The sequence below is a fragment of the Chanos chanos genome, chromosome 12, assembly GCF_902362185.1.
Source record: "Chanos chanos chromosome 12, fChaCha1.1, whole genome shotgun sequence".
NCBI classification, from domain to species: Eukaryota; Metazoa; Chordata; class Actinopteri; order Gonorynchiformes; family Chanidae; genus Chanos; species Chanos chanos.
Genome location: NC_044506.1, coordinates 15,772,552 through 15,787,758, shown reverse-complemented (window position 1 = coordinate 15,787,758; position 15,207 = coordinate 15,772,552). Strand labels below are relative to the sequence as shown.

Here is a 15,207-nt window from a genome sequence, read left to right as displayed (position 1 = left end):
AGATCAGTATCTGTCTCTGTCGTAAAAAAAAAAAAAGAATAAGAATAATAAAGAAAAAGGAGTGGAAAGAAAAGAACTTAACGCGGCTGAGCAAATGTGCCCGATTGCGTTGGACCTTTTTCAGGCTGGCACCAACTCAGAACCAACAGCAGATAGTCTGCCCGCTTCAAGACCCACAAATAAGTCTCGTTTAGCGGAGACTTACACGGCCTTTAATGGGCCGCGGTGGAAAGATGGCCGGTGAGCCCAGGATACGCCGAGAGACTTGTTTAAGACCGTTATGATATTAAAAACGGTAATTACAGTCACTGAACCGCAAATGAGTCTCACTCATACAGTTTTTACACTTGGTGTTGCCGCCCTGAAATCCACCTCAAACAGGGTTAGAAGTTCAAAAGGTCGAGGAAGCAATTTTTGGTGTGTGTGTGTGTGTGTGTGTGTGTTTCTGCATATGTATGTGTGTGAGCCACTCTTCTTTGGCATTTTTCTGGGCCATTAACAATGGCAGTCTCCTCAGGGAGGGCGCGCTGATTCGCTGGCTGAATTTTTTTTTTTTTTTTTCGTTTTCAAACTTGTGGTGGTCTCTTAATGGTTCCAAATTGCAAGAAAACAGTTCTCACTAACTGTTAATCTGAAAGACATTACTGGACATTGACTGAACAAACTTCACCACAGCACAATGAAGTTATTAAAAATGAAAGGGTAAATTGTGAAATGATCCTGGACAATGCCAGCATATTGATTCAATTTATTAATTCAGTCTTTTTTGAACACCAAGCGTCTGTTTTAACCCTGGTGTATAATGTATATTGACAGTATTACGTGGTTGTAATGTAAAATGACATTATTATAGAAGTAATGAGGAAATGTTAGACTGCAATGTAGCTACTAATAATGATTTTACGTGTGTCAGGTATTTCAGTCACAGAATTTTCACAGGGTTCAATAGAATTATCTCGTTTTCAAATCCCCACTTGTACACATGCTCCTTACACTCACTGAAAAAAAAAAATCTCTTCCACTTGCAAATGCACTAAAGTTTATATCCCATATTGTTTTTTCTCTTTGCTTTTTCTCTTTATAAAACAAATTTCAAACATAATCATTGTTTTGTTGCTCACATTCATCAGTCATTTTCAACGGTTGGCTTCATCAAAATCTGTCATATTCCAGGTCTGGAAAACTCAGACGTGCCAGGAAACTGTGGTTGATCTGTTGGCCCAGGGTGAGTTGTGTGGTACAGCCTGAGACAGCCCTTTCTAGCCAGTAGATATCTTGCCCATATCTTCAGGAGTCAGCAGCAACAAGTTTGCCCTCCCTCCCACCCACCCACCCTCCTTCTGCCCCCCCCGGCCCCCCACCCCGCCCCCCTCCCCCTCTCTCGCTCCCCCTTGGCTGTCTGGGAGAGCGGCAAAGCCTTTGCGAGCGGGTCACATATGGAAGCGCTTGCTGCTGCTGTGTTATTTCAGCTCTTTCATGCGAGAGAGAGGCAGAGGGTGTCAGTGATCACGAAGCAAAGGTTAGCACAAGAATTCCCTCCGCGAAGTTTGCACTGCTTAGGACGTTCTCATAGAATACGTTCAGTTGGAGGAGGGGTAGTCATGTCTGATTTAGAAACTATTACCTCTGCTTTCTTTTTCTTTTTTTTTTTTTTCGATCCACGTTTCAGAATTAATCGGTCACTTTGGAGGGAATGTCTCTCTCTTTCTCTCTTTTCTCCCCTTCTTCTTCTGCTCGGAAAATAGTTAGATTTCGAATTTCACCGCCATCATCTGGCTTCGGTTTCACCCAGTGCGAGGCCCCGGTCCCAAATGGTTTGAATCGTAGCGGTATGCCAGTCAAAAAAAGCCAGGAAAAGAGAAAAAAAATCTGATATCAGAAGAAATGATGTCTTACATGGTAGGTGGAGCATGCCAAGTAAGACGCAGACGACTGCAATTTTCCTCTTTTACCACCGTATAATAGGATACATGTTTCTGCCAAAAATGGCCGCTGTCCATGGAGCCGCTGTAATAATATTTGCCATCTGATGTGTGTTGAAAATCAAACGGAATACAGTTTCACTCATGTGTACAGTAACTCCCTTTTTAGCGTCTCCACGTATTAGACTGCAACTTTTAAGTTTCATTGTTCACCTCTAGACCTCTATGTTCGATGTAAAGCAGGAGTGAAGCAGGAGGAGAGGCCAGGGTGGTCTTGGTATTTGACCACTAATTTTCTTTCGTTCAGTGCCTCACTAATGTGTACCTCTAAACCAAAGATGAGAGACATGTATAAAGGCCATGCAGGAAAAATGTATATACGGTGATACAGCTCCATGTTCAAATTTTCACACGTCACGTCTCATCCAAAGTACAGTTTCATTTTGGAAAATGTCACATGCACAATCAATATCAAGTATGATGACTGCTTTACTATTGCAGTTTATTGTGTTTTGGTGACTGGTTGAAATGGTAATGTGCAGATGAGAAAGTGGGCTTTCATGTGGAGGATTGTGCAGTTCCGCCGATGGCCATTAGGTTGCACTCTTAGCACATGGTAGTAATAGACATGGGAAGAATCCTTCATGCAGAATTACAAACCATGGCAAGATTACATGGCTATAACCAATTTTATTTATGAAGTCCTCATCTCAGATTTATTTTAATTTTATTCATAAATGATTATTGCCTTGAAATGACATAATTAAGTGTGAACTTTTTCCCTCAGTTCATTATGCATTCATTCTCTTTGTGTGTTTTGTTTATGGGTGTTGCATTGGAAATTACTCTAAATACCACTCCTTTATTATTCTGTTATTAAGATCACACGATAGATCAGCAATTAACATACGTGAAATACGCAATAGTACAAATGAAACCCGTAACATTTTGCAAACCATGCTTTTTTTTTTTTTAATAGAAAAAGAATCTTTTCAGTGACTGGTTGAAAAATGAGTTGAGCTCATTGCTCTAGCTGGGCTGCTCATTTTGACAGGCCAGCGTTTGGAAAGTTTGAAGTCATGAGGTTTAATTATGCAGCATGGCCAGCTTGTGCATGGCGTGGCATGATGGCTCCCTTAAAGATGTGGTTCTGGGACCATGCCAAGTTTACTGGTACCATTAGGGCCACAGACCTGTTGCATAATGGAGCTTCATTACCAAGTTCTTACTTAGAGCCTTAGTAGGTCAGAGAAGGGGAATAGTCAGACTGGAACTCAATGTGACACAAATTCTGTTAATCATTTTTTGGTTAAAGAGTTGCATTTATGAACAAACAAGAGTAAGGTGAACAATTACCAGTATAAATCAGAAAATGAACATTTATTGATATTCTGGTAGAATTACAATGTTGACCTCCGAAGACCGGGTCATTTGGGTAGAATGAGCATGTTTGCTTTTTTTTTTTTTTTCTATTTTTCTGCAGAACTGGAGGTGACCAAACTGTGCTGTAATTAAAGGACTTGTTTGTTTACAACCTGGAAAGCATCTTGCTTCTTTGCCTTTATCATAATGAAAGAAAGATCAAAGAAGAAATGGGTCATTTGTTTTACTAAAACTTTATTTATGCACTCGTACATTTGCCCAAAGAAACAGAAAAAATGTTTTATTACAGTGTAGTAGCCCTGTTTTGATTATGAGAGGAAAAAACTGACTTCTAAACATAATTTTAGTGAGACTTTTGAACCCAAAATGATAACATTTAGTCAGAACTGTTTAGTCTTTATAACAGTCATCATCATTTAGTAAAACATAAAATATAATTTTCAAAAAAGACTTATTTTTTTCTTTTTTTTTTCTATGACAAAGATGTAAAAATTAGATCTTTTGTGTATAATTTTACAGTAATTACCGGCTATATTACACATATTTCAGCAACTTTTCTTCTTTTCAGTCATTGTTTTAAAGATTCAGTATAATCTGACAAGAAGTGATTTTTTTTTTTTTTTTTGTCGTTGATTGGGTTTTATTTCGACCTGAAGTATTTCCTGCAAAGTTAACAGAGCTTTTGGAGTATTTATCTGTTGTTCAAAGCGAACGCTCCCCTTATCTCTTTGGCTCTGAATATTTCCAGGCCCCTGAGTACAGCCTGTGTCTCAGGAGAGCACAGATCTTTACCACCAGGCCCTGGGGCTGGAAGATAGCGCGGTTATAAAAGGGACAGCGTGATCAATCTCAACCATTTGTCATAATGATGACAAACGAGTATGATGCAAATCTGAAGTCTCTTTTTTTTTCAGTAAATAATCAAAGCTTTGTTTTCCAGACAGAGAATTTGTCTGGAATCCCCCAACGTTGAATCAGACAAGGAAATAAGAAAAAGCAAAGATCACAAACATAGCGATTAATATGCAATCCATTTCCTGGGTTTTATTAAATAGAGTTTTCTCTGTATTCCTTTTTCCTGTAGATTGATTACCTGTTATTGTTTGGACAGAGATAACATAGCCACACTACTCCGGTGTTGAGTGTTTTGCAACCAAACACATTTGTCCAGCATATGACTGAGATCCTTTTTCCGCTCTTTTCTGAAATAAAACGCAGTTTTTTTCATTGCATATGCACAAAAATGCATACACACACACACACACACACACACGCAAGCACGCACACAAGCTGCCTGTAAAATTGCCAACCTCACACACATGTGCAAGAGGCCACGGAGAGAATTGACTAGGAGTCAATTAAAAGCGGGCTTCCACTTACGACTCAAAGACCTGACTCTTCTTTCCACTGTGCAGTGTGTGTTTGATGAGCAAGTGCCCCAAGAGAGAAAGAGAGAGAGAGAGAGAGAGAGAGAGAGAGGAAGCATACATCTCTCCCCACAGCTTGCCTTCATTTGATTTCAGAGGAGCGCCTTGACACCCTTTCTCACACAGAGAGAGAGACAGAGAGGGAGAGAGAGAGCTTTTGTCTTGAACTGCATGAGTCACTGCAGACCAACTGCAGGATGAGAAGCCATCATCATTCTTAGCTGGAAACACATGCTGATTTTTTTTTTTTTTTTTTTTGGTAAATTTTCATAGTGTTGAAAGCTATTTTCTTTCAGTTCCACCCTCGATATTCTGAATCATTTGTATAAATTTTTAGATTGAACAGCTGGTCTAGACTTTTGTATCTGTTCTCAAATAAACAGATAATTAAGTTGTTGACAATGGCTTTCCACGTATTTAATGTGCTCCATAGCATGAAGTTTTATCAGGATGAGAATTCATGTGTGTGTGTGTGGGGGGGGGGGGGTGGAGTTGTTTTGATCTTGCCATAGTTAATTTAGAGTGTGTGTAGTGCTCAGACTCCTGTGAGAATGAGGAAAGAGGAGGGCTTTGAACCTTTGGCCAGCGTGGTTGGTGTTGTGTGGTGCTGTGAGAGATAGTGTTTGTCTCAGACACAGGGTGTCGTGCCAGGGCCACATTAGAGACTTCTTTCAAGTCCACTTCACCGCCTCCTACTTGTCAGACACTGCCTGTGTTGTGGTGTGTAGGCTGTTCAACACCCAAGCTTCTGAGGCCTGGTTTGTTTGTGTGTGTGTGTGTGTGTGTGTGTGTGTGTGTGTGTGTGTGTGTGAGAGTGCGCGTGTGTGTGTGTCAGGGGTGCGGGGGGTTGCTTCACTCAGTAAGTTGTGTGTATGAGCTCACATAGTGAACAGTTGGAGTGTCCCCTGCTAAGGCAATCTCAAACACCTCGGTGTTGTTATTCCTTCAATCCTTTTTCTCTCTCTCTCTCTCTTATTGAGTGGGCATGGTTAGGGGTTGTACTGCCAACCTCCCCCTCTTCCAATTCCCGCATATTAGAGGAGAACTCCACACTTGTCAGATGAGGGTTTTCTTTTTGGATTGTGTAATCAGCTCCATATCCCCAAATGGGTTGCCTGGAGCTTGGCAGCTTGGCCCAATAAAATACTGGATGAAACATTGGGTCGCATCCTCTTACCTTTTCATAGACGGCATCTTATCCCCTCCTGCGCGCGACTGCATGTGTGCGTTTGTGTGTGGGTGTGCGCATACGTGTTTATGGGTTATAGGGGGGGCTTTTTTTTCGTTTGACCTCGCTTTTTTGCGACGTGTCATATCGCTTTTGTGAGAGCGCTGGATGTCAACATCTATCTATCAGACATTAGCGCGAGCCGCGCCACTCCCGTTGGATGCGCTCCAAGTCACACAGACTAACCTCAAGTTTAATATTTCCACTGTCGCTCACAAGCACGCTTCAGCTGGTATTAACTGGGTTTTGAGAAGGGAGATCTTTGATCTCGTACTACCGGTTAAAGAAATAACTTTACATCATTGCTGTGACACTCAGTGGAAGTTGTTGCCAAAGCTCCATGTGTGCCGCAACAACCGTTAGCCAACTCAAGCTACGGTCCTCTTTAGATTAATCAGCTCCACATGGTGTATGGTTTAGCGGTAAGACTCTCCGTATGATACATTAAGTGTCCGTGGATTGTCCAGCTCTGAGATCTCCCGTGTCGTACTCAAAGCTGTTTATTTTCATGCTTTTCATAATGAACAGGCCAATTTACATCACCGCTGATAATGCGTACGAGCCGAAGCGAGCCGCGTCTAACAGCGCACCTGAATATCCCGCACATGTCAACTCCCATCATGTGATTACGCCGTTAATTAGCATAGTTGCGTGTCTGTATACATGAGACCTGTGTTATGGGGTTAGTCGAGGGGTTTAGCACCTTTTTCTGGTGAGGGTTGCGCGCAGTTGCCGAGCCGGCGACCAGCATGATGCAGGGGGGATTTGAATTGACAAGAGCAGCATGAGGAAGCCGAGAAAGATTGAACGTCGGCGAGAAGCAGAGGATGTCATTACCTCGCTGAGCAGGCTCCGAGTTTCATCAAACCGGCGAGCGGGGTGGATAGCACTTAATTCTCCACCCCACTGCGAGGAGTGGTATTAAGCGCCAGGTGGAAGGGAAAGCATCTCGTGACTGGGATTAAATCCACACTAGATAGCAGAGAGGGACTGCGTTAAAACTGTCTCTTCTCATTTCTCTTTCAGCTCTCCGTCGCCAAGATTTCCCTCTAATACACCGGACACCTGGGGTGTCTCGCCTCGGCTTTTATTCTCTGAGTAGTCCAACATCCACTTAAAGGGCAGGGAAAAGTCACTCTTATAAAAGTCGTCTGTTGTGATATATTGATTTCGTTTGATAAACAGATTGGTCTGAAAATTTTTCTTTGAGTGTTGAGAATATTTGATCATATTTTGGGTCCATTAAATGTCAGTAAGACAGAAGGCATCGCATTCATTTTTGTTGAGAATGAGATGGGGGGGAAAAAAGGCGTAAATGTAGACATGAACAGGAATCTGTTTGATTTACAAGTTGTTGTTCTCAGGTGCTCCATGGTCTAATCCCGACCATGAACGTGAATTAGTCATTGCTCTGTCCCAGTCTGTGCAGTGAGCGCATCATCTTTGAATGACCACATGGTACAACGTGGTCACAGAGTCATCCAAGGTCATTGCTGAATCTGGTCACATCAGGTCATGGCTTGCTCTGGCTGAAACTCTGGGCTTGGAAGGCAACAGTTGTTGTTTCTTTCCCCACCTCCCCAGCCACCATCTCAGATACTTGCTAAGGGATGTGTGTCTCTCCTGGCAGTTACAGCAGAGGTAGCCCATGTGTTGGCTGTTATATTTTCCGTGCTGGGTTTCTATTTCCATGCATTTTTTTTGTCCTGCCAGAACTGATGACACGCACACACATACATACACACACACACACACACACACATATACACACCTTCCTAGTGGAGAGAGTGAGCAGTAGCATCCTCATTCAGATGAACAGACCATAGGAGAAAAAAAAAACAAATGGAGCAGAATGTGTGAGGGAGGAGAGAGAGAGAGGGAGAGAGAGAGAGAGAGAGAGAGAGAGAGAGAGAGAGAGAGTGAGGAAGAGAGAGACTGAGGGAGAGAGGGAGGAAGGAATGGTAGTCTGGTCTGGCTGGCTGGCTGCCTGTCTGGGCCTGAGGACTCCACGGTTCTCTGCTGGCCCGGTCACATTCAGCAGCTAAACCACACTCTGGACAGGACCGGGGCAAAAGTGGTGATCCATGCTCCTTAGGCTGAATCCCCGGGGAGCAAGCTCTCTTAGTCCTGATATTCCAATTCAACTTATAAAATCCCTGTACAGAGGCCCAAACGTACTTCACTGTTACTATTTAAACTATCTTTAGTCTGAATCCTACAAGCTCAAGAACAATTTTTCACTATTTGTGACTTTGATGCTTATAATTTTTTTTTTTTTGTAAATGTAATGGTCTAATAGTTGTGTAGTAGTTGTTATAAAAACAAAAGTGTAAAAACAAACGGTCATTTTTGTCGACAGTGCACAATGCTGTCTGGGAGAGCACATTCATTCGCCTGTGAACTCCATTCCCTGGGGGCATTTGTCTCCTCAGCTGGTGCCTGCACAAACGCTGCTGGTGTTAGGCGTGTGAGACACGACACGTCTGGTGTGATGGAATCACTTCCTCCTGTGAACTGGGCTCTCACTGTCCGCCTGACCCTCGCCAGTTAACCTTTGGCACAGTAGGGTCAATGAGAAAATCATCATACAGAGACCCAAGTGTGTGTGTGTATGTGCATGTGTGTGTCAGTATGTTCGCTGGCCTGTGTGTTTATGGGTTCTCTGCCACAGGTGTCTGTGGAGTGTTAAGCAGTTTGGAACCCTCTTGCCATCTGCAGGCTGGTACTGGGGCTGAGGGCAAGTAGGCGGGGGAGGCGGGGAGGGGGTTAGGAACACATTCGTATTGGGGAAGGGTCGAGGTTGGGGCCGGGAGAAGAGGGAGGCAGGTGCCTCTGGCTGTGTGTGTGTGTGGAGCAACAGGCTGGTTCTTTGACTGGGGTGATTGGGTTAATTGGGGGGAGTCTTCAGGGCCTCTTGAGGGTTCGTTTCTAAGTATGTTTTGTATGTGCGAGGGGGTGAAGGCGGGGGCGGGGGAGGGGGGGGGGTGGCGCTTTCCAGCTCCACTTCCTGTATCTGTACCTCTCCTCTCATCAGTCGCTCAGATTTGCACACACACGCGTACGCATGCATACACACACACACACATACACACGCACACATGTAATGCACATGTTTCTGATGACGAGAGAAATGGGTGGTAGAAGCGTTTTTTAATGCTCGGTGTTGTTTTTCTTTTTGGCTTACATCGCGAAAATCCAGCTGTGCAAATTTCCTCTGAATCCTTTTCAAAACAACACTCTATTTCACTGCAAAACAAGCTTGTTGTTGGTCTGAAATTGAAGGCCTCAGTTTTTCGGCTCCGTGCTGTCCTCCGCCCGTCGGCATTGCAGCGTCGCAGCCTCAGGAATAGGAGATCTGTAAGTCATTAGGTTCTAGCTGGGGCCGAGATTTCTGTATCGGAGAGCGGTGTGTGGGAAGGTGAGTGAAACAGGATCATAGAGTTTAAGTAAGCTGAACAGATGCTGTTAAACATGACCTGTTTTTCTTGACAGAGGAAGAAGAGGAGGACGAAGAGATCACAGAGCCCAAAGTCGGCGCAGAGTCTGAGCAACAAGACGATGAAGACACCAAGGACAAAAAAGAGGGTAAGGTCTGAATGGACATCTGAAGTGTGTGTGTGTGTGTGTGTGTGTGTGTGTGTGAGTGTGTGTGTGAGTGTGTGTGTGTGTGTGTGTGTGTGTGTGTGTGTGTGTGTGTGTGACTGCTCTGCACTGCACTAACAGTAGCATCCACCTGGGATGAATTTGGTGCATTCAACTCCTGTATGCTGAATGTAATTCTGAATAGTGTCTGTCCACTTGAGGCTTTGTGAGAGAAACATCTTTGTTAAAGTACTGTGACATGACATCCAGACCTCCTGCGCTACTCTGTGTAAAGAGGTCCTCACACTGGTGGAATGCCCCCGCGTTTTTGTGTTTCCTTCTTTTTAAAGTACCTTTTCAATTAAAATCAAAATATGACAATATTAATGAGAATCAAATAATGCTAAAATCTGCCGACTTTGCTCTTGCGTAAATAACTTGTTAAATCTGTCTCTGTTGATGGATATTACAGGAATATGTTTCTTTCTGATTTCATGTTAGAAAGCCCACGAATTTCATGAAAACCACTGTTAAACGCCATGGTTTCATACATGAGTGGACCAAGTTGATGGGTCCGGCATGGGAACTCTTTTTAGTACTTCCCTTTTCCCACTGCAGACGTGAAGACGCTTAACCAGGTTCTTCTGAAGTCAGTCGTTTTTTCCTTCTTTTTCATGCCGTCCTCCTGAACTTGGTATCTGTGGACATCACATGTCAAAAAATCCCCAAAGTCACCAAACAAAATCGCCCAAGCGTTTGCGGTCACTCGCGTGTAACCCGTCTTCCCCCCCAGGGCCCTATCGGATGCCGATCTCTCGAACTAGGGGCGCGGTTTATCAGGCCGTGGCATTTTGGGTCAGGCCTGATTAAAAATGTGTTACTTGACCCTCTTCAAGGGACTTCAAAGTGGGCCGAGAGTGCATTCTTTGTGCCGGCGTATGCGGTAAATAACTCTGGTGGCGCGTGGAGAAAGAGAGAGAGAGAGAGCGCGAGAGAGAGAGAGAGAGAGAGAGAGAGAGTGTACACGGGGCTTTGACTTCAACCGGACTTTGATCAGGCTTTTGTCTTCCTTATGAGTTGACTAAAAAAGGCCACAAGAATCAAGTGGCTGGAGATCAAAGTGGTGGACCCCTAATAGTCTGGGAGAAATTGAGGGCCGAATCACATCAAAAAAAAAGACCCACTTTTTGCCCCATCATTACAGAGAGTGGCCTCAGAGCTCCCTGTGTTTATTTCGTGTTATTTATTTATTTATTTATTTATTTATTTACTTACTTATTTATTTATTTATGAATGTGTTTTACATTTTTATTGCTTTCATTGTTTTGATCCCCTGCGACTTTGCTTTGTGATCTTTATAATTACATTTTGCTGAACAGAAACATTCTCTATGTAGTGAGGAGCACAGAGGCTTTGGTTCAATTTATTCATTTTTCCTATTTATTTATTTTGATATTTGTGTGTATTTTTGTTATATCGCGTACAATGGAAACATATAGTGACTCTTGTAAGGTTGCGTGTGTCTTTCTAAGTTGTGTTTATATATTTGAGCGTGTTTGTGTGTGTGTGTGTGTGTGTGTGTGTGTGTGTGTGTATGTGAATATGTCTTGTGTTTGTGGTCTCACTTTATTTATTTTAGGGTTACTTTTCTGGTTTGTATTTTTGTGTGTGCCAGGTCACCCCAGGGAGCTGACGGAGGAGGAGAAGCAGCAGATCCTCCATTCGGAGGAGTTCCTCCTCTTCTTTGACAGCAGCATTCGGGTGATGGAGCGAGCAATGGCTGAAGATTCCAACATTTTCTTTGACTACAGTGGCAGAGACCTAGAGGAGAAAGAAGGGTAAATAACAGCCTGACCATGTGTTGGTGTGTTGTGTTTTGTTGTGCATGTGTACGTGTGTGTGCGTGTGCGTGTGCATGCGTGCGTGTGTGTGTGTGTGTGTGTGTGTGTGTGTGTGTGTATGTGTGTGGGTGAGTCATGAGTTTAGACTCTTTGAGGATCTTTTGTTCTTCAAAGGCATGCCCTCTTCACAATGTCATCCATTCACAGTCTTTCATTTCACAGAAGGTGATTATTACTAACATGCACACACAGAAATCTGGCAACCTTGCTTGGTGTGTGAGTTTCTCTTGGACCATGCACCGTTGCTATGTTATTAAACAGTGCGTTCGTGTATTCCATATTTAAGACATTTGATGTTTAGAGACTATTTGGCTGTTTATGGTGCTGTAGAGATTTTAAGTTTACTTGAGCAGAGCTAAGTTAAAAGTCCAAACAAAGGATGCTGAACCTTCTAAATAAATTTCATTTTTGCTTATGTTGTGTGCACAAACACCTACAGCTCTGTAAATATCTTGAATCACTCTCTCTTTCTCTCTCTCTCTCTCTCTCTCGCCCTCTGTCTCTGACAGGGACTTGCAGGGCGGGTCCAGCTTGTCCTTCAGCCGTCTGTTCTATGATGAGCGTTGGTCAAAGCATCGGGTCATCACCTGTCTAGACTGGTCCCCTCAGGTAGACTAACCCTCTCCACTATCCTCTTACACATCTCATCGCTTACTCATCACACGGGAGAATCTGCCCCTCATTTATGAGTCAAAGGTCATTTCTGTTCCAGTTAAATGTCCAGTTTCAGCTCTCTTCAGCTGTGCTTATCCTCTCACTTGCTGCCTGTTTCAGTACCCAGAACTGTTAGTCGCCTCGTACAACAACAATGAAGACGCCCCTCATGAGCCTGACGGTGTGGCCCTGGTTTGGAACATGAAATTCAAGAAGACCACACCTGAGTACATTTTTCACTGCCAGGTGAGCTCAGCAACTCTCATCATTAACGCATATATGTGTATGTGTATATATATATATATATATATATATATATATATATATATATATATATATATATCTTTATATATATATATAGGCTATCTATCTATCTATCTATCTATCTATCTATCTATCTGTCTGTCTATACAGGCTATCTCTCTCTCTCTCTCTCTCTCTGTATATATATATATATATTTGATTTTTTCCCCCCAACATGAGCTTCACAGATGACCCACAATTTGCACCGACCAGTATTGCTAAATACCAGGCCCGGGAATCCACTTGACTTCACATTTTCATTCTACTCAGGTACCCACAGACCTGATTTAGCCGATCAAAGGTTTGGTGATTAATGGACATGCTGAATCAGGTTGCTAGAAAGAAATTATACTATTTGTTTTGCCAGCTGGGTTGACAGGACTTGAAACATTGCTATAGACAGTTCCCTCATGAATTCAGAATCATGGGTGATACCATTAGCATTGAAAGTAAAATTCTGACCATGAAGTCCTATTGCTCCATACTTCAGTGCTCGTTTTCATGAGCAATGCAGTGTACCAGTATTCCAAACATCCATTTTATTATTTTCGATGTGAAGAATGTCATAATTGGCAGGCCAATATAGAGGATGTGGGCACAAGCATAGTTAAAGCACAAGCTAATGTCTGTGGAATGTGCCACTAACATGACGCCATGGCCTGAAAAATTAAAAAGAAAAAAGAAAGAAAAAGTAAGGTGATATTTAATTAAAGCAGTTTTTCGGCCTCTAGACAGTGTAGTCATGCAGAACGTGATATTACAGAACATGTCCATTTAAGATGGAAAGATTAAATCCTGAGGTTTCGTGTAAAATATATCTGGTGTCGGTTTTTGACGCTAATTATAAAAGACTCCAGGCAAAGTCAAAGAGACAACCAAGTAAGCAACTTTGCGAGGCGACAGCCTGGTGCGAGGCCCCTGTACTCCCACGAGAGTGATATTATAGAGATGTTTCGGTAATAAAAAGATGTGGCCTACCACTTCCTAATCCCTCTGGCCACATATGTTTGCCCACCCACGTGGATAGCCATGGCATGCGCTCCGTTTCCTACCCCCAAATGTCTCATATCCACACACAAACACACCAAATACACACACACAACACACAAACACGCACACAAACACACACACAGACACACACACACGCTTCACCGAAGTGCTTCATTGGTATGCCACGCTCCTATTTAAAAAGTCATTCCAGTTTGTTCAAGTAATATATTTACTTACGTTAATCACAGTGAATAATGCCCTCATGTCTTGAACAACGTATTCTGACATACTGTTGTAATTAACTACATGAGCCAGAGGATCAAACAGTATCTGGTTTTGACAGATGGTTTTGCTGAAATATATTGTTATGTTGTTATATCATTACAATGCTTGAAAAGCTTAAAAGATTTAAATGTTTTGATGGGTTGAATTCATCTGTAAAGACACATCAATGTAGTTGGCTTTGAAAAAAAGAAACAAAACTAAAGCAACCTCAACTTCTGTTCTTTGAATTGGCATTTCTTGCCCAGAGAAAGAGAGAGAGAGATAGAGAGAGAACACATTAGAGGAGTTTTAGTGAAGTGTTAGGTCAGGTCTAAATTGAAGATGCGCTGTCGTATGGGTCCCAAGGAAAACACGACTGTAAAAGACACACTGCTCACAGTCATGAATTGTCTACACTTTTGTTCTGTCCAGAGAGAGAGAGAAAGAGAGAGAGTAGATGACGAAAGGAGGGGGGGGGGGGGGGCAAAGATTAAAAGCAAAATGGCACCTCAGAGTCTTTCCTCTGTCAGCATGGCCTGAGGCTTTAACGTCTCCTTTTTTTTTTTTTAACTGGAAATGGAGAAAGATAGCCAGAGAGCGAAAGAATGTAGAGAGGAAAAGCAGCCAATCTCCAATCACTTGGCGTGGTGCTCAAACTTTGACATTGGACAGGGATGAAAGAGATGGGGGGGGGGGGGGGGGGGGGGGGGGGGTTGGTTCGGAGATACTGTTTTTCTCCATGGGGTCGATTATAAGCAGAAGTGCTCCTTCCTCGTTAGGCCAGGATCAGATGGATCTTAATGTGCGAGCATGCTCCACCGTTTAACCCCCCCCCCCCCCCCCCCTCCACCCCCACCCCCCAAACCACAGAGGGTTTTTTTTTTCCTTTTCTTTTTCTTCTTCTTTTCCTGAGGTATACGCATGCAGCCACCGCACACTCATCCTCAGCATCCCCCTCAATCACACGCTCTCCGCTCGGCTCTGTGCCTCTTGCTCTTGGCAGGCCACGTCGTGGAGTTCAGCATTTTTTTTTCAGCCATTTTTCCAGATCTGCCCACAGTCGCCGCTTTCATGTGCTGGATACGTCTCTCAGTGCTCTGTCAACCACTGTCTACCCCCCCCCCCCCTTCTCTCTCTCGCTCTCTCTCTCTCTCTCTCTCTCTCTCTCTCTTTCTCTCTCTCTCCTTCTCTAATCTCTCCTCCCTCTCTCCCTCTTCCCCTCTCTCAAACCCACCATTTCTATTTTCTCTCTAAATTTCTCTCTCTCTCTCTCTCTCTCTCTCTCTCTTTCTCCCTCTCTCTCCTCTCCCTCTCCCCTGCTCTCTTTTTCTGGTGGTAGAGGCAGAGTGGTAGACTGGTGCTGCCTTGCTGGTGTTAGGGGAGAGGAGGGATATGTTAGTTCTTCTGTGGTGGGCCTCCCCTCTCCTCCAGGGGCTTTGCGGCACTGGTCTGGACCCGTGGTCATGTCGGCCCCAGCGCTCCGGTAACATCACATGATCCTCTCAAGTGGGCTGGGTCAAGCCACATCAATGGCACACCCCAGAAACCACCAC

The 15,207-nt window shown here is 43.5% G+C and overlaps 1 protein-coding gene across 3 annotated transcripts in view; it reads left to right on the top strand.

Moving 5' to 3' along the window:
- Positions 1-15,207, top strand: part of dync1i1a (dynein cytoplasmic 1 intermediate chain 1a) — a 38,256-nt gene that overhangs the window by 9,554 nt on the left and 13,495 nt on the right. For 2 of the 3 annotated variants that reach the window (XM_030788797.1, XM_030788795.1), the window contains 4 exons: positions 9,453-9,545; positions 11,218-11,380; positions 11,953-12,052; positions 12,218-12,343. In XM_030788797.1, coding sequence (XP_030644657.1) covers positions 9,453-9,545; positions 11,218-11,380; positions 11,953-12,052; positions 12,218-12,343 — 482 coding nt within the window. The remainder of the gene's footprint in view (positions 1-9,452; positions 9,546-11,217; positions 11,381-11,952; positions 12,053-12,217; positions 12,344-15,207) is intronic. The other variant, XM_030788796.1, reaches the window with a different exon arrangement.